Source organism: Penicillium concentricum (genome assembly GCF_028827145.1).
Source record: "Penicillium concentricum strain IBT 3081 chromosome Unknown utg000006l_segment0_segment0, whole genome shotgun sequence".
NCBI classification, from domain to species: domain Eukaryota; kingdom Fungi; phylum Ascomycota; class Eurotiomycetes; order Eurotiales; family Aspergillaceae; genus Penicillium; species Penicillium concentricum.
This window is the reverse complement of record NW_026622759.1, coordinates 702,090-726,033: the sequence shown is the minus strand read 5'-3', so window position 1 is coordinate 726,033 and position 23,944 is coordinate 702,090. Positions and strand designations below refer to the sequence as shown.

General features: G+C 47.5%; 8 protein-coding genes across 8 annotated transcripts; 2 read left to right on the top strand and 6 right to left on the bottom strand.

Annotated features, from left to right (window-relative positions):
* Positions 1-431: 431 nt before the first annotated feature.
* Positions 432-3,243, bottom strand: N7517_010449 (uncharacterized protein; the record flags this gene model as incomplete). Its single annotated transcript, XM_056728172.1, has 4 exons — positions 432-560; positions 620-1,299; positions 1,356-3,150; positions 3,199-3,243. 4 exons carry the CDS (start codon positions 3,241-3,243, stop codon positions 432-434), a joined length of 2,649 nt encoding a protein of 882 aa, XP_056573987.1.
* Positions 3,244-4,698: 1,455 nt separating this feature from the next.
* N7517_010448 (uncharacterized protein) lies at positions 4,699-6,479 on the bottom strand (the record flags this gene model as incomplete). The annotated part of the gene is made up of 3 exons (XM_056728171.1): positions 4,699-5,853; positions 5,968-6,287; positions 6,377-6,479. The coding sequence occupies 3 exons, from the start codon at positions 6,477-6,479 to the stop codon at positions 4,699-4,701; spliced, it is 1,578 nt and encodes a 525-aa protein (XP_056573986.1).
* Positions 6,480-7,731: 1,252 nt separating this feature from the next.
* Positions 7,732-10,780, top strand: N7517_010447 (MCM DNA helicase complex subunit MCM6; the record flags this gene model as incomplete). Its single annotated transcript, XM_056728170.1, has 4 exons — positions 7,732-9,344; positions 9,400-9,535; positions 9,594-10,586; positions 10,661-10,780. The coding sequence occupies 4 exons, from the start codon at positions 7,732-7,734 to the stop codon at positions 10,778-10,780; spliced, it is 2,862 nt and encodes a 953-aa protein (XP_056573985.1).
* A 1,318-nt stretch (positions 10,781-12,098) lies between these two features.
* Positions 12,099-12,617, bottom strand: N7517_010446 (uncharacterized protein; the record flags this gene model as incomplete). The annotated part of the gene is made up of 1 exon (XM_056728169.1): positions 12,099-12,617. The coding sequence occupies one exon, from the start codon at positions 12,615-12,617 to the stop codon at positions 12,099-12,101; it is 519 nt and encodes a 172-aa protein (XP_056573984.1).
* A 3,702-nt stretch (positions 12,618-16,319) lies between these two features.
* On the bottom strand, positions 16,320-17,330 carry N7517_010445 (uncharacterized protein; the record flags this gene model as incomplete). Its single annotated transcript, XM_056728168.1, has 1 exon — positions 16,320-17,330. The coding sequence occupies one exon, from the start codon at positions 17,328-17,330 to the stop codon at positions 16,320-16,322; it is 1,011 nt and encodes a 336-aa protein (XP_056573983.1).
* Positions 17,331-18,727: 1,397 nt separating this feature from the next.
* On the bottom strand, positions 18,728-19,397 carry N7517_010444 (uncharacterized protein; the record flags this gene model as incomplete). The annotated part of the gene is made up of 3 exons (XM_056728167.1): positions 18,728-19,069; positions 19,129-19,294; positions 19,348-19,397. 3 exons carry the CDS (start codon positions 19,395-19,397, stop codon positions 18,728-18,730), a joined length of 558 nt encoding a protein of 185 aa, XP_056573982.1.
* A 501-nt stretch (positions 19,398-19,898) lies between these two features.
* On the bottom strand, positions 19,899-20,942 carry N7517_010443 (uncharacterized protein; the record flags this gene model as incomplete). Its single annotated transcript, XM_056728166.1, has 2 exons — positions 19,899-20,149; positions 20,267-20,942. 2 exons carry the CDS (start codon positions 20,940-20,942, stop codon positions 19,899-19,901), a joined length of 927 nt encoding a protein of 308 aa, XP_056573981.1.
* A 277-nt stretch (positions 20,943-21,219) lies between these two features.
* Positions 21,220-22,398, top strand: N7517_010442 (uncharacterized protein; the record flags this gene model as incomplete). Its single annotated transcript, XM_056728165.1, has 3 exons — positions 21,220-21,607; positions 21,661-21,934; positions 22,014-22,398. The coding sequence occupies 3 exons, from the start codon at positions 21,220-21,222 to the stop codon at positions 22,396-22,398; spliced, it is 1,047 nt and encodes a 348-aa protein (XP_056573980.1).
* Positions 22,399-23,944: the final 1,546 nt, after the last annotated feature.

Here is a 23,944-nt window from a genome sequence, read left to right as displayed (position 1 = left end):
AGCCCTAACCAAAAATGGCAGGTTTAATATAATACATCATGCAATGAATACTCCATATCAAGAATCGTCAAGCACGGTCAAAATTTCCAATTTCATGGCCAAAATCCGCGCAACATAGCATTATCGACATGAGACGTGAACAAGAACCATCGATTGATTACTTTAAAGATTATAGAAAAGAAAAGCGAGAGGCCCGGGAGGTGCATAAGCTCCAGACCAATCTTAGATGGACAAGGATAACAAATGCCCGGGTTAGGGCCGGCCAGTCACGTGGACTGCCCGGCTGGGTATCACAGTAGACCAAAAGAAACCGGGTCGATGATGACATGGCTGTATACAATTCATATAAACAGGGTGCATTCGTCGGCCGGTGAGACATATCGTTGGCTGGATACTCGAACTGAATCGAGATCGAGCATGTATAAAGGCGCTTAGTAGGTGATCTTCTCCTCGTAGATAGGAGGCTCGCCCTTCTCCTCGTTCCATTTGATCTTGCAGTTCTCATCAAGATAGGCGTCCTCATCCGTGATGGGGATGACGCGTACGGTGTGCGCGACTTCCTGGGAACTGACTCCGAGAGGGTCGCGGGGAATCCAGAGAAGGGGGGCTGCGAGTTGACGGCCGGGTGGCAGTAGGCGTCACGCTCGGCCTCGGCGGGGTAAGTGACGATGTCTGCGGCGCCGGGAACCAGCTTGCGCATCTGGTGGTAGTTCTGGTGCAGGTCTGGGCGGAGGAACTTGGTGAACATGTTCAGCTTGGGCGCTGGCGACGAGGTGTCGGTGAGACCCTTCTCGGCAGAGTCGACGCCGCCAAGGCCGTTGTCCACGTTGGCGATACCGCTATCGCGGTGTGCCGAGATGGAGCCGCTGGGGGCAGTCAGGTCGTCAGTCTTGGACTTCTCGTTCAAGGTGCTGAGGTTGTTGGCCTTCTCGGCGGCAAGCAGACCCTCCTCCTCGGCCTCGAGGTTCTTGGGCAAGTAGTTGAGGAGGGGCTCCATGGCGCTGTTCAGCGAGAGGTGGTACAGGATTACAAAGACCAATAAGATGATCATGAGAATCAGGGGACCAAGCGCAATCGTGTCGGCACCGGCGGCAATGGCGAACAGACCAATGAGACAAACCATGGACAGGTAGCAGCCGACAGTGAGATGCTGCAGAGCACGGGTGTAGCATCTACCCTGGGTGTCGATGGTTGCGTTCGACACGTACAACATGTTGTACCGGAAGGCGAAATAGAACAGGTAGAGACCAATGGTACCGAAGCCCATGACAAGCGGCGCAATGCAGGAGTAGACAATTGCTATCACAAGAAGTTAGTATCATAATCACAGAAACCGGTCATGGGTTATGACATACCAACAACGGTCAACAATGTGAAGGCAGGGTAGACAGTGCCCCACCCGAGACCAGCCAGACTCGACCAACGAGTGTACATCTTGCGAGGGGTGCTATCCAGCAACCTGCCGAGGACCTTGCTGAGAATCAGGCCAACAATCTGGAGCAGAGCACCGGCGCTGAAGGACAATCCCTGTAGAATGATGTAGGAGATGTAGAAATTGGACGCAGTAGGAATCTTCTGAGCTAGCAGTGAGGCGGCAGAAGAGGGATTGTCAACGATACTCTTAACGACGGCAGCGGCCGAGGAGGCAACGGTCACCACCAGGAAGACCTGAACGATTTGGAAAGCGAAGAACCAGTTCTGGACGGTCAGTTCGACGGCGGCAAGAGTAGGGTCACCTCCCAACTTGGCCATCAGGCGAAGGATGATCGGGACCAACGCCATGAGGACAGCCATCATGATAGTGGGCAAAAGACCAGTAATGACACCCTTGATCCATGAGGGAACACTGTCGATGAACTTCAGGAAAGGAACAATTTCGGTCAATGAGTCAATATTGGAGATAGCACCAACAACTGCAGTTGGGATGGCCCAGAAGATGATCATAGCACAAACAAAGGCAACGGTGGCAGCGTGGCGACCGAGGCGCTCCCACCACTTGATGCGGAGGTTGGACCAGATAACCTGGGTAGGGTCCAAGCCGATATAGCGAGGGCTCATGTGCAGGGGAAGGTTGTGGGCCACAGACTGGTAGGAAGACTGGGCATCAGCCTGATGGTAGAACTCAACAAAGACGGAGGAGACCAGCTTGGTTTCTCCCGCACGGTGCTTGGCCTGCAATTCCTCGATTTCGGGGGAGAGACGCTCGATTTCGGAACGGGCCCAATTGATGGTGTCGACCTTCTTGCCAACAAGCATCTTGAGACGGTGCGTAGGGCGCTTTTTAGCCTCGACCCAACGAGCAGCGACGGAGCCAGACTCGTCATCAAATTGGCCATCGGCAATGTCAGTCTCGGGGTTCTCAACCGAGCCGTCCTTCTTAAGAGCCTTGTTGCGCGCCTTGTTAGCAAGCACAATGAGCTTGGTCTCCGCACCCTCGAGCTTCATCGCCGCGGCATCACGCTCCTTGACCTTCTCCTCGAGCTCCTTGGTATCGGTTGCGATCCACACATTCTTGACCTTGTCGCGGCCGAACATGGTGCGTAGCTTGTCCTTGTTCAGGAGATCCTGGGTAACGGCGGTGAACAAAACGGTGCGAGACGAGATACGGCTGGCATAGGCGGGAGAGAAAAGGTACGCCTGGCGCAGGTTAATGTAGAACAGGTGCTCGCGGGTGATCATGAAGAAGATGAAGGCGACAAAAATCCAGGCAATGAAACAATGCGCGTAGTAACGAGCGTATTGAGTCTTGGCGATATTCGAAATGCTCAGCATGTTCAGCTGGATCTTTTCACCACCACCTGTGGCATTGACAGGCCACAAGATGGGGAAAGTGAGACAGCAGCCCACAAACAGCATCACGGAACACAGTTTGAGGAAACGAAGCATGAGGTAGGCATCCATCGAGTGATGCTGCAGGACGTAGGTATCGGGTAGCTGGTACATGGCCTTGATCCAGTCCCAGGATCCGGTCGGAGACTCGGGGGTGCGCTGCCAGGGACGGAGGTATCCAATGTAGGTTCGGGGCATATACATTCTGCGATTGCTCTTGCGCAGGATGATGAAAAGCAACACCATCACAACGAAGGAGATGAGGGCGGGGATTAGGACGGTAAGCAAGCCAGACAGGGTCGGGTCGGTATCCTGAATGTTCTACATGTCGTTAGTAAACAATCAGCTAACCAGTGCGATAGGACGTACTTCATCGTCCCTGGCATCCAGCCAGTGAACGGCATCGTTAGCCATATTGGGTGTTCGTGATGGTATATTCAAATGTCCAAAACACGATACAAATTGGGAAGGGTTCGGGGTGGGAAAGGGGATGTTAAGTCTCCCCAGATGTGAGAGAGAGAAAAGATGGAAAAAAAAAAGAGAGCTTAAAGTTTAGTAGATGACCCATGGGACAACAGGGAGGAGAGGGGCTAGGATCTGCGATCTGACTACGTAATTGGACCATCTTTAGATTATGTTTTTCGTGTTATTTGGATAAATTTCCTATTTTGGATTTGAATATTTAAATTTGTTATTTTTTTCTGCAATTGAAACCTAATATTACATTTAGCGCTGGTCAAATCCATGGGTGGCAAAGCGATATCCAAACTTTTCCCATAGTGGATGAGATGCGACCACAGATTTTATCTTTCGGGGACCCCATTGTTCCTTGGTTTAAATCACATGAAATTGATTTTTCCAGCCTTCAACACGGAGATGTCCGCCACACACACACCCCAGCCACATCTTCCAAGGTTTGTATGACGATCATGACGAGTTATCAGGGATGTTCATTAATTCTGTAACTGTGCAAGGGATGCTCTGAGACAAAAACATGAAATATTTCGTGTAGAATCCTCACACATATTCGGGCATTGGAGAGAAAGGTTCAGAGAATTTATTGTTTAGGGAATCCAGGGGTATATTATGTCTCCACAGATGAAAGTCCCAGTCCGGAAAGACACGAGGTTGTGCTTTTTGTTAATGCTTTTTTTTTTCATTGCTTTTCAATTTTTTTTTTACTTTCAGCTTTGTTTGTTATTTCAACATCATTACGGTCTGTGTCATTGATTCCCATGTAAGACGATCAAATGATTTCATACGTGAGATCCAATACCTCCTGTAGATCGGGGATTTGAGGGCGCTAAGGCGAGTGGGCTGCACTATTGAGGATGTGTTCGGTGGGTCACGATTAGCAACCCCCCTTCGCCAGTCAATCCATGGATAAAGGTAAAAGTTAGCGAGCCCTAAAAGTCCCAACTTGAAGCTCAGCTGCGCCGCTGTGCTTTAGTACGCCATAAAATAATATAGGAGAAAATTAATTTCCATGTAAAAGATTCTAGGCTCATGGGCCATCCAGTACTGTAATAATGTACAATATGCACCGTACTCCGTATATGTAGTTACGCGTTAAGGTCAAAGCAATATCACAATCTGATCTCATAAGTTGTGGATAACTGTGACGCGGTACACTATCTGGTTAGCGTGGAGATACCTCGGCGTTACGCACTGGAAACCCGACAAATTTTAATTATTTTTCTTTCTTTATACTTTGATAAGAGTATCAAATTGTAAAATCTGGAACCTGGAACCCCTTCTCCACTGGGAACTCAATGACGCTTAGACTTATCCTGGTACTCGGGTCCAGGACTGCCAAGACATTCCACTGCCTAACATGTATTTCAAGACCGGGAATTAAATCAAAAATGGTCATTGAGTATTATTTGCATGTCGAAGCTCCTCTTCAAATGCTGTGACCCCGCGGATAGGTACCTGAAAAGATAAGAAACTCATGAGAATCTCATTAAACTGGAACTGGAGATCCGGTCGTAGTTGTTTGTGTGCCTTGAGCAACTCCCCAGTGGACCATCCACGTTCAGGATCTTGTAAATCGGAATCATGTCCTTCCTCCAGCAGCAACCACAAAAGGGTTTCGCAGGCGGGATCACGATCTAGATGGTGCTGTTTCGCCGCGGTACATAAAAAGCCAAGGAACCGGTCGGTCTTATCTGGGGACCCCTGGAAATCCCACAGTGCAGCCGTAATATAAATAAGCGCCGCCGTTCGGCTGACCTCTTGGGTATGCGCATCACGAACCACATATACACGCGACTCATACGGCACTTGAGATGGCCGCGGTCCACTAGAAAGCAGGGAAAATAGAGGACTTTCCATCTGGAAAGCCTTGAGTCTGCGGGGTGCTTGAAGGAGGTATTTGGGGGAGCTGTGTTGTCGCATGAGGTCTTCGGCTCCGCGGAGAAATATGAGTAGCCATTGCTGTTCGGCCACACTGATCCCGGGGCCTTCTGGCATCATAATGTATCGGATGTAGTGGATGAATACTTCCACGGGCCTGTTGCTTCCTGTTCGCGGTCGCATGACCTGGACAGCACGGTCAACATATATCTGGGCCAGTTGTTTGTTCCCGAAGCGCCCTTCGTGCAAGGCCATTCCACCCAAGGCCATTGCAAGATCATCCACTCTGACTAGTGCCGAGCCCGAGGTAGCTTCATCTATGAGTGTCGCGGCTTGACCAACATGGCGTTGAATTTCGGTGCTGTCGGACATGTTGTATAGCTGCGCTTTCCACCGTGCGCAATATGACAAAACTACTGCCTTGAATGAAAGAGGGGTTGCCATAGCCGTGCGGAAAATCTGATTTTTCACGTGAAGGTTTTGTCCGGACCAGTACGTCAGCTTGTTCCTCCAATAGTCAGCCAGTTCAACATCACTGTTGTCGTATTGGATTGGGAGACTGGCAAACGGATCCCTTCGCGACGCATCGAGTATCGTGATTGGGGAGCCAATGTATGGTAGCGCGGAAGTATGAGGTTCTGACTTCATATTTGAGAATCTGATTTGAAGCTATACCACACCATAGCGTTAGCATATAAATCCATCCTTCACTAAGCCTACACCTAGATAGTCTAGCCTTGGCTGTGACCTAGATACTTGACTAGAGAAAAGTGATTCCCATACCGAAGTGTCCCCACTGGGCAAGTTCTGTGTAGCTGTCTGGGGCGACTCCAGTCGAGTCTCTTCAACAGTTCCCTCTTTCTTCGGTAGATATGAGCTATGAGCTGGGATTTGCTCTGTCGAGAGGGTGCCCGACATCTTGCGCTGTTTCCTTTTCTCCTGTACATGGTGGCGCATAACATGAGCGCGCTTTTCTTTGGACGATGAGTTCTGATCAACAAAGTAGAAGTGTTGATTCTTGGAGGATTTGTTCTTCGATTCGGCGGCGCGTCGTCGCCTTCCTGGTTTGGCGGGTTTAGGGCCATGATCTGAGGCAGGTGGTGCTGTTTGAGAAGCTTTAGTTGATTTGTGCATTCACGTTGAGAGTCCTGGAGATTGACTCGTAAAAGCACCAAGGCACTAGGGGGCATACCCGATGCATCCGTGTCAGACGGGCCTGACGGCGGGACGGCGCTTGGCCTAGTCAGTATCGATACTAACCGTTCTTCGTTCGCAGACATGTCGAGCGAAAACATAGATTTCCTTTGTCGACACAATGAAGCAGTCAAAACTGCATAACCAACCGATGGTCACCAAGATTCCTCCAGCCAAGGACTCGGGATTTGAAAGAAACCATCGCAAGTCAAACAAATCCTATGTCACAGTGTCAGAGAGTCATGGAGAATATGGAAAGGGCAAAGCACGCTAGGGAATTAACTTACGAAGCAATACAATGCGAGGGGGATATATTTCCCGAGGGAATAGGATAGTTTCAGATGCTCAAGTGCGGGCCCCGGGGAGGGAAGAAGCTCTTATATAAGCGCCAAGTGTCAACCATTTACCCAATTGATAAAACGGTCCCGGGGCAATTAATTAATTTGACTATAAGCATACATATGTCCGAAGCATAAACTAGTACTTTATTGACCTGTTCTTGTAAGTTTTCATAACGTCACAAGCATTGCTATAGGATCTCACAACTGCTACAAACAAAACGTAATATATTTCAAATTAACTTGAACAATTAATATCTTGTTTATGAAAGTACAGAGTACGGAGTACTCATACTTGAAATAATCTTAGATTTAGGGAAATACGGAGAACATACGGAGTACTCCATTTCAAATATATATTACGTTGTACACCGAAGTAGTACCCGGGAGGTGGTATATCAGCTCAAGACCCCTTTTCACTTCGCCTGTAAGTGACAAATAAGGATATAAGACCGTGGGCGCCTCGACCAGAAGCCCACTTAAAATCTACAGCCCTCATATTAGGATTGGCAAATAATTCAAGCCAAATGACGCCTGACTAGCCAAACCTGCAGTTCTCAAGTATATGTTACCCTGTTCGCTCATTGATAGGCATATATGTAAGATGAACTTGTTTCGAAATTTAAGAACTAACAGCCAAGCAATGCCCTCGGGAAACCCGAGGGCTGACATTTTGTGTGCCTCGAAGGAACGCTAGTGGGGGCGCTAAACAGAACACATAATGTTATTTGCAGCGAAGATGATGAAGAACCGACTGCCTATATAGGTTAGCGTGGATAATTACATAAGAAACCACTTAACGCGTCGGTACAGGATCAACTATTCTTCCGAACACGCGTTCGCGTCGCGCCTTAGTTGCCCAAGGAGACCCGCGAAGGAGACCCACGAAAAACTAAGATAGCAAATTGAGTCTACGATATCATCTCTCCACATTTTCTTTTTTCCCCTCAAGACGTGAGAGCTTAATACCGTTTTTTTTTCACACTGGCCATTTTTAGGCCATTAGCTCTTTGCCATGTCTTCCCTTTTCGACGCCGTGATCCAGTCCGAGCTGGGCTCTGGGCCCTCTCGTGAGAACCTCCGATCCGACAATCTACCCAGCTCCCGACGCTCGGAGAGCAATGGCCCTATGAGTGATATGAATGCCTTCCCAGATGATCAAGTCGTTGGAGGGGGAAGTTCGACAGTCAGCCGTATGCGGAATCCATATGCCGCTGGGCCCCCGCCGGTGGTCGATGAGGCGGCAGAGAAAGTCCAGCAGGCATTCGAAGAGCTGCTCGAGTCATACATCGACGAACCCTCGTCTTCTGCGCCACCATCATCGGGAGAAGTTCTTAGTGACAAGTATTATATCGCTCAGATCAAGGGAATGAAGAAATTCGAGCTGTCAACTCTCTACGTTGATTTCACACATATCCTTAATCCCGTCTTGGCAGATGCCATTGCCGGCCAATACTATCGATTCCAACCATTCCTCACTAAGGGACTGCACAATCTCATCGCGAAGTACGAACCAGAATACTTCGTTTCCCACCGCATGACCGCCAGCGCCTCTTCGCGGGCCAGTACCTCAGTCGCCTCTGCATATGCGGGCGTTTCAGACAACCCCGACCTCGAGCGTCAGATTCGTGAGAAGACTCGCCACCAGCAAACTGACAAATTGTTTGCTCTTGCATTTTACAATCTGCCTTTGGTTTCTAGGCTGCGACAACTTCGGACGAATCAGATCGGAAAATTGCTTTCCGTCTCTGGAACTGTCACAAGAACTTCAGAGGTCAGACCGGAATTGTCGCTGGGAACTTTTATCTGTGAAGGTTGCAAGACTGTCGTCCCGAATGTTGAGCAGACTTTCAAATATACGGAGCCAACGGAGTGCCCTAATAATACCTGCGGCAACCGCGTGGGATGGCGCCTAGATATTGGAAAGAGTACATTTGTCGATTGGCAAAAGATCAAGCTCCAGGAATCGTCGCACGAAATCCCGACTGGTAGTATGCCACGCACAATGGATGTCATCCTGCGTGGTGAGATGGTTGATCGCGCCAAGGCCGGTGAACGTTGCGTCTTCACGGGCACTTTGATTGTCGTTCCTGATGTCAGTCAATTGGGTCTTCCCGGTGTGCGACCTGAGGCCGTCCGCGATAACAATTCCTTCCGGGGTAACGAGGTCGGTGGTAGCGGAGTCTCCGGATTGAAGTCTCTGGGCGTGCGCGATCTGACTTACCGGTTGGCCTTCCTTTCTTGCATGGTTACCCCAGACACCACGACTCCTGGCCAGAAGCCAGAGCAGCAGCTGAGCGGCCAGTCAAATAATATCCTGGCTTCCTTGAACCAGAACCAGGATGATGATCTTGGGGATGACTCAGCCCAAGAAGCTTTCCTGCAAAGTCTTACACCGGCTGAAGTCCAAGATCTCAAGCGACTGGTGCACTCCGACTATATTTACTCCCGACTTGTGGACTCGATTGCCCCCATGATCTGGGGTCATCGTCAAATCAAGAAAGGTCTGCTTTTGCAGTTGATTGGTGGTGTTGGCAAGTCGACATCGATCGAGAGCCTGAAACTTCGTGGTGATATCAACGTCTGTATTGTTGGCGACCCGTCGACCAGTAAGAGTCAATTCTTGAAGTAAGTTTTGCCAACTTCCCACACATAGACCTTGATTACTAATAGGGTCCCTCAGATATGTCTGCTCCTTGCACCCTCGTGCAGTATACACCAGTGGTAAAGCCTCTTCGGCAGCTGGTTTGACCGCCTCAGTGGTCAAGGATCCAGAGACAGGCGAGTTCACCATTGAAGCCGGTGCACTAATGCTTGCGGTATGTTCCAAATGTGGCTCCACTTGAGTGTGGATTCTCGCTGACATTGTCATTATAGAACGGCGGTGGTATTTGTGCCATCGACGAGTTCGACAAAATGGATATCGCCGATCAGGTCGCTATTCACGAAGCTATGGAACAGCAGACAATCTCTATTGCCAAGGCTGGTATCCATACTACCCTCAATGCCCGCGCGTCCATCCTCGCTGCCGCCAATCCCGTTAACGGTCGCTACGACCCGAAGCAAACCCTTCGGAACAACTTGAACTTCAGCGCTCCTATTATGAGTCGTTTCGATGTGTTCTTTGTTATTCGCGATGATCCAAAGGAGTCTGTTGACCGTAGTTTGGCCGAGCACATTGTCAACGTGCACATGAACCGCGACGAGGCCGTTGAGCCCGAGTTGAGCACAGAACAACTGCAGCGCTACATCCGGTTCGCTCGCACATTCCGGCCCGTCTTCACTGAGGAGGCGAAGACACTGCTGGTCGAGAAATACAAGGAGCTCCGCTCCAACGACGCCCAAGGAGGTATTGGTCGCTCTTCATACCGTATCACCGTTCGTCAGCTCGAGTCTTTGATTCGTTTGTCTGAAGCTGTTGCCAAGGCCAACTGTGTTGAGGAAGTCACTCCCAAGTTCGTCATCGAAGCATACGATCTTCTCCGCCAGAGTATCGTGACTGTTGAGAAGGATGATGTTGAGATTGAAGATGATGATATGCCTACTCACAACAACCACGCCGACGACGATCAGGAAATGGCCGATGGTGATAACGAAGGTGACAGCCCTATGCGCGACGTCGCAGAGCCTGCTCAAGCTCCTGCCCAGCCGGAACGCCAGAAGACCAAGATCACTTATGACAAGTACGCCAAGATCCTGAACCAGATCGTCAGGCGGGTAAACGAGGACGAGGTGAACTCGGGCGAAGGTGTCGAACAAGAAGATCTTGTACTCTGGTACTTGGAGCAAATCGAGGGTGAACTCAACACCGCAGACGATTACGAGCGTGAGCGCGAATTGGCAGGCAAGGTCTTGAAACGCATGGTCAAGGTTAGTCGCTCTTTTTTTGCTATGGCAATATCTGTATATTTCTACCACATGTCACTAACAATCTTATTTTATAGGACAAAATCCTGCTGCGTATCTCCGGATCTGGCCTCACAGATGGAGCTGACGACAGCCAGCAAAATGACGGAAAGGTCCTTTTCGTCATGCATCCCGATTGTGCCTTCGATGAGATGTGAGACAAAATTGTGCTTCTTATCTCTTGATTATGTTGTTTTTCTTATTTTGTACTGTCTGTCTTCCAGGGCTGGGCTATGTTGAGCATTTTCAATGGGTTAAATACAAGGAGCAAGGGGTTATGAGTGATGATATCCGTTTAGTTCTTATGTTGGGTAGGACATGAATGATGCTGGATTCAAAGTCCAAATTACATTCCAATGAAAATAAATAATTTTCCCAATGCCTGTTCTTGTCTGTTCTTTTCCCATTCTCGGTAGGGATCGTGACCGTTCCACCTGTCTGGCTCCATCTGTTCTGATATTGGCATCTAGAACCTGTCGAAGTATGGTTTTTTGGAACTGAAGAATATCAGAGGCTCGGAAAAGGCCGTTTGGAGAAATAATTGGAGTAAGCAAGCTAATCCAGATAGCCAGAAAGATGACGTGTAGCGAGAAAGTCGGTCTCCCGGAGGCACGGCATGGTCACCTTCTATACTTCCGCAGTCTCGTTCCTGGCCTTCATTTACATAGCCAGGTTGCTAGGTACTTCTCTGGTTGCCCCAATCGCGATATACGGCTTGGATAATAGAACTCGCGGAGCCCAGGGAGATGAAAAACGCACCCCAGATGTCCTGGGATTAAAGCAGCTCTGGTACTCCCTGGGACCTTCGAAGATGCTTATAATTTGAAGTTGATGAACTGTGCTAAGCCTTTGGGGACTAGCCTAGGATCAGGGAACATTGCAAGCATGTCTCAAAGCACACGCATTTTCATCGGGCCCACTATCAAGCCACATATTTTTGAGGCTATCTATTTTTATCCTTCTGACTATAGTTCTAACATACGAAAGACATATTGAATACAGTCTCCTTACTATAGATAAATGTTTGTGCAGAAGTTACCGTCAACAGACATTTTTATGGTAGTATCCTCATGTTTATCGCGAGGTGGAAATACTTGCTTTCCTCACTGGGTTCGAGGACCTACGTTTCCATTCTGTATTTGATTTAACCCCATATAAGAATTAAATAAAATAAACAGCAAGAATAACATAACATAGCGCATTACAATCAACTCATTCCCTTCTCACGGGTTATCAACAGTTTAATCAACATATCAACAGGGATCACAGAGGACGGGCTAGATCACCAAAGGTAGATCAGGTGAGAATCAATGTTCTCGCATGAGGGGATGACAATATCCCCATCTCGTATAGATGCGACCCAACCAGAGAGGTCAAAATAATATGCCATGTTTACCGTGTTTGCTATTGTACAAGGTGTCAATCTCCATCAGCACTGTGGCGGAAACCGCCTTGTTGTATTTCCGCGCCCATGTCTCAATATGCTGCGCTTGGATCAACACATTTACAAAGATAAGCCACGGCATCTGCGGTGTCGTATGGACGTTTGTTTGGTTTCGTCAGCCGGTCCGTCTTGCCGCACAATGCGTATTCCCAGGGGACACCATAGACTGTGAGTCCGGACTTGCCGAAGAGGATTGCATTCTGGTGATGCGATGCTCCGATGAGGTCTTGCTCCATAGCACGGCCCAAAAACAGCGACATAGAGTTGTTGAACCAGTTTGCGCGGAATTGGGATTCGGAATGCCGTTGAGCATACTTTGATGCATCTTTCAACTGACGACTTTGCTCGTTTGAACCAAAAAAGTCGACGTCGCCAGTACTGTGTCGAGAACGAAGGTAGATGGTGTTGACTGCGCCTCCGGCCACATATATGGTCAAATTGACACCTTGTCCGTAGAGATAGTCTGCCATGTATTGGAAAGCAAGAAGGAGCTGGTCACGACTCACGATTGCTCTCGAACGATCGAGGTATGGCCGGCCGGCCGGTGCCATCCCTCTGGAGAGTCGGAATCATCTGTAGCCCATCCGATGGGCCTGAAATATTCACAGGTCGCCCTTTACCTCCGCCGGGGCGACGCTGGCGATCTCGAGATTCCTGGGAAGTGTTATTTCACATCTTGGCTGAATAATTCTATAATGCGTCACCTGACAGTAAAGGATACCTGGCCATTGCAGTTCCGGAGCAATCATTGTTGGTACTCCCTAGGATATTTATATCTATCAGATGAAAATTTTTCTATGATTTGTACTAAGTCTCTAGAGACTAGGTTGGTACCTAGGAGAAGCACGCTGCATATATCAAAACACACCTAGTCTCAGTACGCGCCTGCTATCTAATTACACGTCAGGACTCTAAAAATATGGAGCATTTATACAATCGATAATGATAGAAATCCATGGCGAGCCTTGTTACACGCTCTAGCCATGTTGGTGGTCGTGATAGGTTGTATGGGAAGGAGAGTAGATGGTTGTTCATTTGGGGGATCAACCTACATCCTTCCAAGTGTTGAACGTCGGATGGGACCAAAGGGAATAATGATTCTGATTCTCAGAAGTCACAATACGTTACAAGGAAACCTTATCAACAAAACAGCTTTGGTAGTTCAGTGGTAGAATACTACTCTTCCATCACTTTTCGGAGTCTTGATAAGTAGTGGCCGGGGTTCGATTCCCCGTCAATGCATTAATTTTTATATTTTTGAACAATTCTCTTTAATAGAGTGAATGCTAACTAACTAACTAGTTAGTTAGTTAGTTGCCTGTTGAACTAGTTAAAGAGATTTTGTAATCCCGTCGAACCTGAAGACTACTACCGAAGGTCTGAACAACATATCAAGACTAGGAAGTTACTATTATCACTCTATTCTTCACACTAACTTTTTTGACCATGATCGGTCCTGATAATATATATGTTTAGATAAAAACAAATCACACTTTACCGTCTAGAGTTTCTATGAGCTCATAGAAGAATATGGGATTTGACTATCAAGCTTCAATATCCCAACCCTGCAAAGAAGCACAGTATAGTGAGGATGCTCACCTTTCTTAGCTACAATATATATTCTTTTATACTTGACTCCACGTAGATGACTTCTTAGGTCTATTGCAAACACCAGATTGAAATCAAGAATCTGACGCTCTATTACTGAGGTATCCATGAGTTCATTGTACAGAGTCTATCGAAGTCCTATAGAATACCAATGATATTCCGTACTCACAAAAGTACAGCCTGTGCATGTGACGTGTACTTTTGTCGAGACAAGCTCATCAATACGTCTCTCAGGTACTCGTATTTAATCCCTAAACACCTTCCACTCCCAGTACGGAGTAAGCTTCTTTTGGATTTTGCCTTAAAATCATTCGCACAAAGTTTATGCTGTGTACACGACGTGCAGAGTGAGAAATTTGATTATGCCACAATTTGACATCACACCACCAATCTCTTGAAATAATTGAAATGAATCTTCCCTGCTAGCACCAATTCTGCGGCCCTCTTGCCTAGAAGGCAGGAGTCTAAGGATATGCGCCTCGTTCACGTACCTGTTGCAAATTCAGGACTAAGTAATATTAGAAGGGCCACTGCCGTCGTCATGGAAGACATCCTTGTTCTCCGGGACTAATTAGCGCCCTCCGGTAAGATACCGCAGTGGCTTGACTTGGCTTGCCTATCCATTGACACCTGTCAATTCTGGCTAGTGGGTGGAGTCAATACCAATTTAAAATACAAATTGTAGTTTGTAATTGTTGTTTTAGATTATACTCCATTACATCTATTAAGGGGTAACTACACATTTTGCTATATGTACGGAGATATATGTATGCTGTATATTATATTTCTCAACCTAAAAAAAAAAAAAACAAACACAATCTATACTAACATATGGAATAGAAAACCTCAAATTCGTTCTCCGCTTTACCCCCCGTACTTTTGTACCGAAACAACTGGAATAATTATCCGCACCCGAAAGGGGAAGGTAAAGAAGTCCAAGGGGGCTTAGTATGGAATACGGAGTACAGTATTAATGTAATATAAGAATTAAGAGTGTCCGCTTTGATATCAAGCATCTTCCCTAATATATCTTCTGTTTCTACTGTATTGAATTTTCACATAGATCTCCCAATATAGCTTGTTCAAGGTGAGACGCCAACCCTCTCCTAAGTGGGGGTTAGTGATGGACGCTCTCGACGTCCATGGAATGAGAGGGAATATAATACGGAGTACAGATAGACTGTATAATAATCAAAGCCTGTATTCAAGTACTTTTGTATGCATATTCGAGAAGCAAGAACCCTGCACCTGCATCCTACCAGGTGGAAGCCACTCTATATATTATTATTCCACCTGCCACATCCATGATCGACCGACGGATGATGTGTCTAGACCGTGTATGGGAATATCATGTCCACACACACTCTCTCCATACTATGTTGTACTAAAATACGCCTCCCACCTAGCTTCCGGTGCCACATACTATGCCTTGGTTGAACTCCCTTTGACAAATACATATAGAAAGATGCATACATTGTTTTTCTGTACTAAGGACAAAGTAGTTACTCCTACAGAGTCGTATGATGTACGGAGTATGAAGTACTCCGTAGCATGTGCCATGCATGCATACATGCACACTGCGCACACGGAGATACTATGTAGCAGGACACGTACCGCCGCACTTTGAATACGAAAGGAAATTGCCGCCTCAACGGTCCGCGTGGATGCCGCCCGTGAGCAAAGAGGATCATCTGAGCCGGGAATTCACTTACACGTGGGATCCTCCGCTGTTATGGACTATACTATAGTAAAAAGCACATACTCCGAACTCCGTGCTCCGTACAAAGAGTGGAAGTTTCCCTGGTCCTCCCCCCCCACTTGTAATTGTCTCGCTAAGACTATACCAGACTGTTTACTGAAGTGGGAAGGTTGGGTATCAATGGGCCCCAGACCCCACAACGGAGCAGCCCCATTGATCCTTGAGGTTGCTTGGCGAATCAACCAAAATACATGCATCCCGTTGCCTTGCCGTGCCGTGACAGGGAACGGCAACGGCCATGCATTGGGACATTGCCAAGCTGCGTATGTCTGGGATTACTACAGGGAAGTCAAGACCAATGAGAACCAAAATTTATTTGTACATTTCTGATTAGTGGGAGGGCTTGGCTCAATCGGTCATGGGAGGTTGGGGCCGTTACGCCTTCGACGTAGTAAAATTCTTTGTTGTAGGAAGACCCCGTATGCAAGGCTGACAATGAAGCCGAAAAATCCATGAAAAGTCAAATTTCTGCCGTAAATATTTACTGAATGGGTGTAATGAACGCAAAATGGGCAAGGACATAAATAACAATAAAAACGCCGATTTCAACGCCGTGCTCCCCTGGAAATGAGTCATGAGCTGATGCAAGAGACAGACAGGAGATAAATATCCCAAACAAATAACGGCATGGAAAATGTGATCAAAGACAGTAGGAAGTAAAATATCACAAATAAGGGAATGAATGGTGTAACTGGTATGTGCGCCCCCTTAACTGCAAATCAAATCGCAATCAAAGATGCCGAAAGACATGAAAAAAAGGCCAATCAAAGAGAAAAAAATGAGGTTCTCAACAATTCAAAGGTATCAACTGGCTGTAATCGTTTTGCAAGAGTTTCAACACACGCTAAATCGCTAATAGGAGGTCAAGTGTTGGCTGTGCCAGTGTTCACACTCGGATCCGAGAGGATCGGAATGCAGATAGGTCAATCGACTCAGCCGAGATAGATGAGTTATCATCGACCTCAATGGTACCTGCCATGGTCATTGAGGGCTTATTCGCAGCAATGGCAGCAACCCTGGCGAGTCGCGCTGCAGAGGGGGTAGGGGCGGGTTTGGGAGGTCCTTCTTCCGCGGTCCCTTCTTGTTGTTTTTGTTCGTGTTCTTCTTGCTGTTTCTTTTCTGCCATGATACGGTCGACCTCGTTGATAGCCGCCTCGAGTAGCATCCTGAACTTCTCTTCCACGCCGTCCAGTTCCGTTCCACAGTCACCAGATCGAAGGACTTGGTAAGCTGCCGTCTCGCAAAGCGAATGGGCAAGTTCCAGTTGCTTGTCGGCAAAGTCAAAAGGAGAGTCTTTCCGTGCGCTGGTTCCAGAGATACCGACAAGTCCAGATGTAGTCCGGGTGCTGCGAACACACGAAAGTGGCCCTGTCTGTCCCAGTGAACTTGGCATATTCATGCCTTTGCTCAACAAGCCTGCGCGCAGCCCGGTGCGGGGCATCAATGCCATCTGGCCTCGTCTGATGTTGTTCCTGGCAATCCCAATATCCCGTACAATTGCTTCGAGGGTCTGCTGTGTATGACCATCATATTCGATGATGACATTGTGCCGCGTGCTTACCAAGGCGTGTTCTTCATTGGACTCGACTGATGGGGCCTCATCGGTAGTGCGCTTGCGATCTGAACGTTGACCTTGCTCGGGCGCATCCTGTGTCTCCGCGGGTTCTGGGCTGGGACCCTTTCTTTGTGCGATCGGAACGAGATCATCGATATGAATGGAGCAAACGGAGCTGTTTTTCCGTCGGCGAGGCTTGAAGTTGGTGTGGCGTCTGTATGCTTCCGAGTATTCATTGTGTTTCTTATGAGTGTGTGTGGCAAGCTCTGAAACGCGAGTGATCCATGCAGGAATATTGTCTTTCATGTGGGTGAAGGCCCCTAGAGCATCCATTGATGCCATGGCCCAAAAACCAATATTTGTTGAATCCCCCCCCCAAAGTCCGCACTTGCACAGGTTGAAATCAAATCAAAGTATTATATGCGAGTATTTGCGTTCGTTTCGTCGTAAATCGTGAGTTTGACCAGAATCGTAAGAGGAGGAAGAGGAGGAGGAAGAGAAGGACTTTATTAAAACCCCTCAAGCGTTGAATAGGATCAGCAATGCAAGTGACGGTGAAGCAGAGGGGGAAAGAAAAGAACCTTGGAGAGAAATTGAAGATGTGGTATTGGTATGGTAAATACTTTGTTTGGTGGGCCGTTACCAACATTTTAAAATTATATGGGGCTAGTCAGTTTGATACGGAAACCCCTGTATTTTCAATTTAGAATCCCGTATGCCGTACATTTAAAATTATATGTGATTAGACCGCTTATAGAAGCAGGATGGCTGCATATATCAGTTACCTATATTACTATAGCTCTTATGTTGACCATTATAATATAAGTGCTCTGAATAGTAGTTGATGTGATAGAATATCCCAACTCTCCGAGCCCATTCCTCGGAAATTCAAGTCTCCCGGCAACGGAAATATGGAGATTCCTAAAGATTAAATTATACAACATAGAAATAGAAAAGAGAACCCTGTACTCCGTACTCCGTACTCCGTAGATATCAACGGGTACCTTTCCCAAGTGAGGTTTGACACGTAACGGCTCGGGGACCACCCGGGGATTCGGGGATCATAAATAAATACGAGTGAAAGTCAAATACCAAAAAAATGGGGGAAAACCCTTGGGACTATTGGGAGCCGGTCGATCCCGCGGAACTCCCGGGAGAGTCCGTGGTTGGGCCCCGGAGGTCCCACCGCCCTGATAAACAATTGTGGTTGGTTAATCGGTGTAAATCGAAGAGTCCATTAGGTATTGGTGGTATTGTAAACTTCCTCTAATGCGCTATATGTTGTACTACGTACTTCCAAGGTTCCCTGTCATATCAGGTACTCTTAAACATTTCCAACTTGAAGTGTCTAGGTCTTACGGAGTAGGCTCACACTTGATATACATAAATCTTAGGGCACTAGTGTCCATTGGAGCAAATTATGGTAACCTACAACATACACGTCGAATTTACAGGGTTTGATTTTACAGGGGACGATTACAGGGGACAATTCAACTTCGAAAATGCATTGGGGTGTCAAGGGACACCGAAAACAAAAATCCATGGGTGTCGACCAGGCTCACGTGGCAAGCCACGTGAAATATCAAAGCCTGGTCGAACACCTCAAAGAATTTCCTTGGATGAAAACCAGTAACATCCCCCACAAGACCATCTCAACGGATCGGAAATATCCACCCCCCAAAACATGACCAAGTCAGAAATCAAGGCCTTGGAAAGGTATGAATGAACGTTAACGATACTTAACGACCGGTGGCAGCCCAAGTCTGAATCCAGCCGTCGACAGTACGCAGGATATTCTGGGCAGAGGCCATGGTAGCGCGGTGAGCCTCATTGAGGGTCTGAATGTTCCCCTGAAGTACCTCCAGGTTGGTCTCAAGCTCACGGGCCCAGACAAGGTTGACGGACATGGTGGCAGCGGCTTGGAGAGAATCGGCGGGGAAGTCAGGGATCTCGTTCTGGGACGTGGCGGGCTTGGTACGGCGACTACGCTTGGTGGATTTCTTGACCGGCTTCTGCTCTGTCTCGGAGGGCACGGAAGAAAGCTCGTCGCCGGAGTCGGCGGGAGCGAGAGGGCTCATCTCCTACATCCTTATATTAGCTTGGTGAAGCCAAAGAGAAGTCAGAGGTCTATGTCACATACCTTGTGCTTGGCCTCAGCGGCCTCAGCAGCCTCAGTGGCCCGGCGGCGTCCACGGGTGGCAGCACCGGGGGCGACAGGGACGGCAGGAGAAGGAGTGGGAGCAGGGGTGGGAGCAGGAGTTGGAGCAGGAGTTGGAACAGCGGGATCGGAGGGGGAGACATGCTGACTGGGACGACTTCAGCCTCAGCGACTGTCGCAGGTTGGTTACGGTGGATGCACCGCTTCTTCTTGGCCTTACATTCAGCGCAGGCAGGGTTATCGTTAGGCATTTCGGTGTCAGACACTGTTTGAAAACGTGCCGGTTGTCAGTATTATGTTGGGATAAGGTGGGTGAAAAGATGAGGTTTCAAGGTAATCACTTTTGCTAATGAGATGGGATAAAAAGAGAAGTGAAAGCTATTTGTCGTGGGTGTGACGCGGATTAAGCGCAGCGGGCGAGTTGCGACGAGTTGGCAGAAGTGAAGGTTCTTTCAGGCATGCGACAATCATAAAGCAAAATGACAAACCAACAACCCAAGCAAATTTGGAAAGCCCAGGTCACTCGACGCATCTTTGAATCATGACCCTACGGAAACTACCCAACACTTGACTTGCAACATTTTAAAAGATGTTCCATTAAAGCCTATAGATATAGAGCCTTCTCAAGATGAAAACATCTAACATAGACAGGTTCATATCATGCAAATATCAAAATAAGGTAGCGGTGACACATTATTTGGATATGAGTTGACCCAAATGCGCACAGAACAAGTGCCTTTGCAGTGGTAGAATCACGGCCACACCTCCATTTCATCCCACTGAGAACCATCATTTCCGTTACTCAATGTCCAGTTCCATCGTTTGCCGTCCTCTTGATCAGTAAGATCTAAACGCTCAACCTGCTCGGGCCGAATGACAACAACTCGGAAATTTGCCCTTGCAACAGGATCATGGAGGTCCAAAACCTTTTGACCCAGCTTGAGATCCAATTGACTGGGAGTTGAGGATCTAGGTTGTCCAGGGGGAGGGTTTCGGAATGAACCTAGAGTCCCAGTCAGTATGCGCTGCCGATTATAGGCAACCTAGATTTTTGATCTGGTTATAAGAGCAACGTAGAATAAAACAATTGCACCCAGTAATCAATATAGAGACAACGTACCTCTTGCGACAGGGGAGTGGTTCGCAAAGTACTTAGTGACAGCCTTTTGCCATGTCCACTTCGCAATATCGCTATCAGTATCCCCTTTCACCCTCAGTGCCTTTCTGATCTCGGTTCGGGATGTCTTCTCTTCCTGTGCATCTTCTCCACTTGGGTCGCCAATTGCATATGCCGTTCCCTTGATGCGCCACTGAGTCATGAGACCCTTCAACCAGAACACAGCTTCAATCGCATGACCCGAGGACTCTAGTTGAGGAAGTTTCTCCATTCGAGCATCTGTGGTAAATGACAGCATGTCACTTTCGAATACGGGTGGATTACCACCACCTTCCACCTGCTCATCCATAGCTTCCTGGCCCTTAGAATGGAGCTCAAGTTCTGGGAAGAAACCACGACAGCCGCAAGTCCGCAGGCGAGGTACAGGACGTTGTTGAGCATCGTAGCCAATAGTTGCAATTGTGAATTCATACCCAGGGGTCTGTTTGAGTTGAGAGTCAAGGAGATCGCGCCATGGGGCACGCTGTGGGTTCTTTGACGGTGTGCTCATAGTGCCAGCCTTTGTTGAGAGACTCAAAGAGCTGGGAGATCTTCCACTGTCTATTTTAATTGCACTGAGGCGCCGGAGGGCCACCTGCAGAGAGCTTTGATGGCCGACAGCAGCGGAAGCTGGAACCATATGTTAGTATGAAGCTCGTGGCCTCACTCGCATATACTGATCGGATTGGTGGGGGTACAACTAATTTTTAATATGGCATTCAGCCTACAAGAAAATTTAAGTAGATGTTGAGTTGTATGAAGGGAGCAGACTTAGAGATAAGCGTAAAAAGAAGAGTGACATGAACCACGGTTGATGTTGATGACATCACGTTCCGATGGTCCGTGCGTTATCTGTGCAGACTGGCCAATCGCCAACCAAAAAAAAACTAGACAATGGAATGCATTTGATGGTTGCAATGCATCAAGTTCAAAGGGCATGCATCTGGAAACAATTGGCAAACGGAAGCCAATTTAAAGTGACATTGGCTGTCAACCGGCGAGTCTTTTCACCTCACATCCACTTAATAAACAGATCGGTCAGGCAACATTCGACAGCACAAAATGTCCCTTGCGAGATTCCAGCAGGCCAACTAGAATCTAAAACGCATCCACTAGGATGGGAACGAATTCAGGCTCAAGTTGAGCCTTATTTCGGTAACAGTTGGAGCTTTGCCAGTGAGAAAGAGAAAAAGGGGTTCCTTGGTCTAGGGTTCTCCCGTGCCTTTAGTCATTTCTTCCCATTGACGCTAGATGATCGCGTCGATATGACATGCAAGATGCTTTACTTGTCTTTACTCATTGATGGTGGGTTCTTAGGCCGGAAGTTTGGTTTGGACATCGATTGACTTTCAAGACAGATCAACTTGAAAAAATGAGTTTTACACAAATGCTGTCGTATCGGGACCAGGTCATGAAAATTGCTCTTGGAACAGCAAATCCCGATCGACGCATCTGTCTTGAGTGGATGCTCCACGATACTGTCATGGCCATGCGAAGTATGGACGAGCTTCTAGCAAGTGATATTGCCCAGGGATTTTGTCAACTTCTGCAGGCCCAGACATCCCAGGAGAGGTCCACAATAAAAACTCTCGGAGCTTACCTCAGATTTAGGGAGATAGATGTGGGCAGACCGTATGTATTGTCGTGGCTGTTCAGTTTCGGATATTGTTTGGTACTGACGGCCATTTAGACTGTACACAGCTCTTATTAGATTCGGTGCCAAGCTCCATCTCACTACCACTGAACTTAAAGAGACCACGGCTTTGGAAAGCACCGCATTTCGGCATGTCAGTGCTATGAATGATATCTATAGCTGGGAGCGAGAATGGAAAGTGTACCAGGCGAACCCAACCGATGGTGCTCAGCCATTCTCCACCATTTACATTTTTGCCAACGAGACGGGACTACCATATACAGCCTGCAAGCGATTGATGTATAGCTACTGTCGGGAATTGGAGCTCGCTTTCAAGCAATCCAGCGATGAAATTCGCACGGGAAGCCCGAGACATGAATTGGAAATGTACATCAAAGGTCTAGAATATTTTATGTCCGGCATTGAGCTATGGAGTCAGTGGACTCCACGATATCGACACTGAGGCCTCATGTTTTTCGGATCTATCTTGACGCGCTTCTGTTGATAACCCGAACCTTCGCGGCTATCTATAGGAATATTTGTTTGAATAAGAAGTTGACGCCGTATATCTCTAACTATGTACTAAGAAGGATATCCAAAAAGCATCCAGAAAATTATCGAATTACATGTAGTGGTTAATATGTTTTTCATGAGAACTGGTAGCAGAAGTTTGCGCTAGGTTTGGCTTCTTACTTTACTTGATATCAGACATTCCAAAAGCACATCGCACTTTTTAGGTAGATCATACAGGCAAGCGGAGATATATAATGGAATTGTTTGAATATAAACACATCTCAGCAAGATATGAATCGGAGCCCCCGATGACACCGTCGTTGACAGCATTGGCGAAGAGATGACTACGGTTATCGGCGCCTACAATATGGTTATGGAAGCGCCGATAACCTCGCAACTAGTAGTGCCGCTAATACCGCTTCTTGGGAACACGTCAACACCACTATTAGAAAGACTGTTTCCCGTGCGAATCTAGGCCGGATTCTTCGAGAAAGCGACTGACCCTGCCAAGCGGGCAGGTCAGCAAGGGGAGGCAAGTGGCTGACGAGTTCAGAGTGTCACTATCCAAATTACCACCCAGCTCACAGAGATCACCAGCGCTTTCGCGAAGATGGAGAGCCGGCTGGAGGTTCCTCGTGACGTTTCGGTCTTTTCGCCTGTTTTCCTCTCGGTTTGCTTTTTCCCCCTTCCTTTTTTACCTAGGGTTTCTGGCAATAGCTAGTTTGAATCCACTTCTCGCTTAAATGCAATGTCGATGTTTTACAGAATCTTGTATCTGACATCTCGAATATTCAGCAATACATTCTTTCGCGACAAGATACCCCAAGGAATTCAGAAATTCAAAAGGCACGCTTTTCAAATTTAGATGATTTTCTATAAAGTCCCCGAGACCAATTTGCAAACCGACAGTATACAAGTCCGTGCTCCGGATGTCTCTTTTTTGGAGCGTAGCCTCACAATAGCCCCTACACGGACTTCGCAGCCTAGCTGTATATCAAGAGAGACACGCCTAAATGTGATAGCCTGACCGAAGCATCATTGGCAGTTTAGCCCTTAATGACAACTACAAGAGAGGAAGTATACTAGAAAGAGGAATGACAAAGTGCAAGATCTCTGAAGTCAGAGCTATGGAATACAGAGGAATCATATATGACATTCTAGATGCAACAGGTAAATCTAGGGGGAAATGATATCATAAGAGGTCAGCAGTGACTCGGGTATCAATTCGCATATCCAGGCCAGTTGACAATGTGATACAATGTGATATTGGTGATAGTAGACGTTGGACCGGTATCGTGCATACATGACGGGATCCTACATCTCAACAGTTAGTTAACCCCATTCATACTAACGTATTTCACATGCGAGTGGTCCACACAAGCGAGTTGTCCACGCCAAAACACATAGTAAAAGCGATATAGTTGTCACTTGTATTTCAACAACCAACGTTTTTATTTAATTTCATGACTGGCCGATAGCAATCGATAAGTAATTTT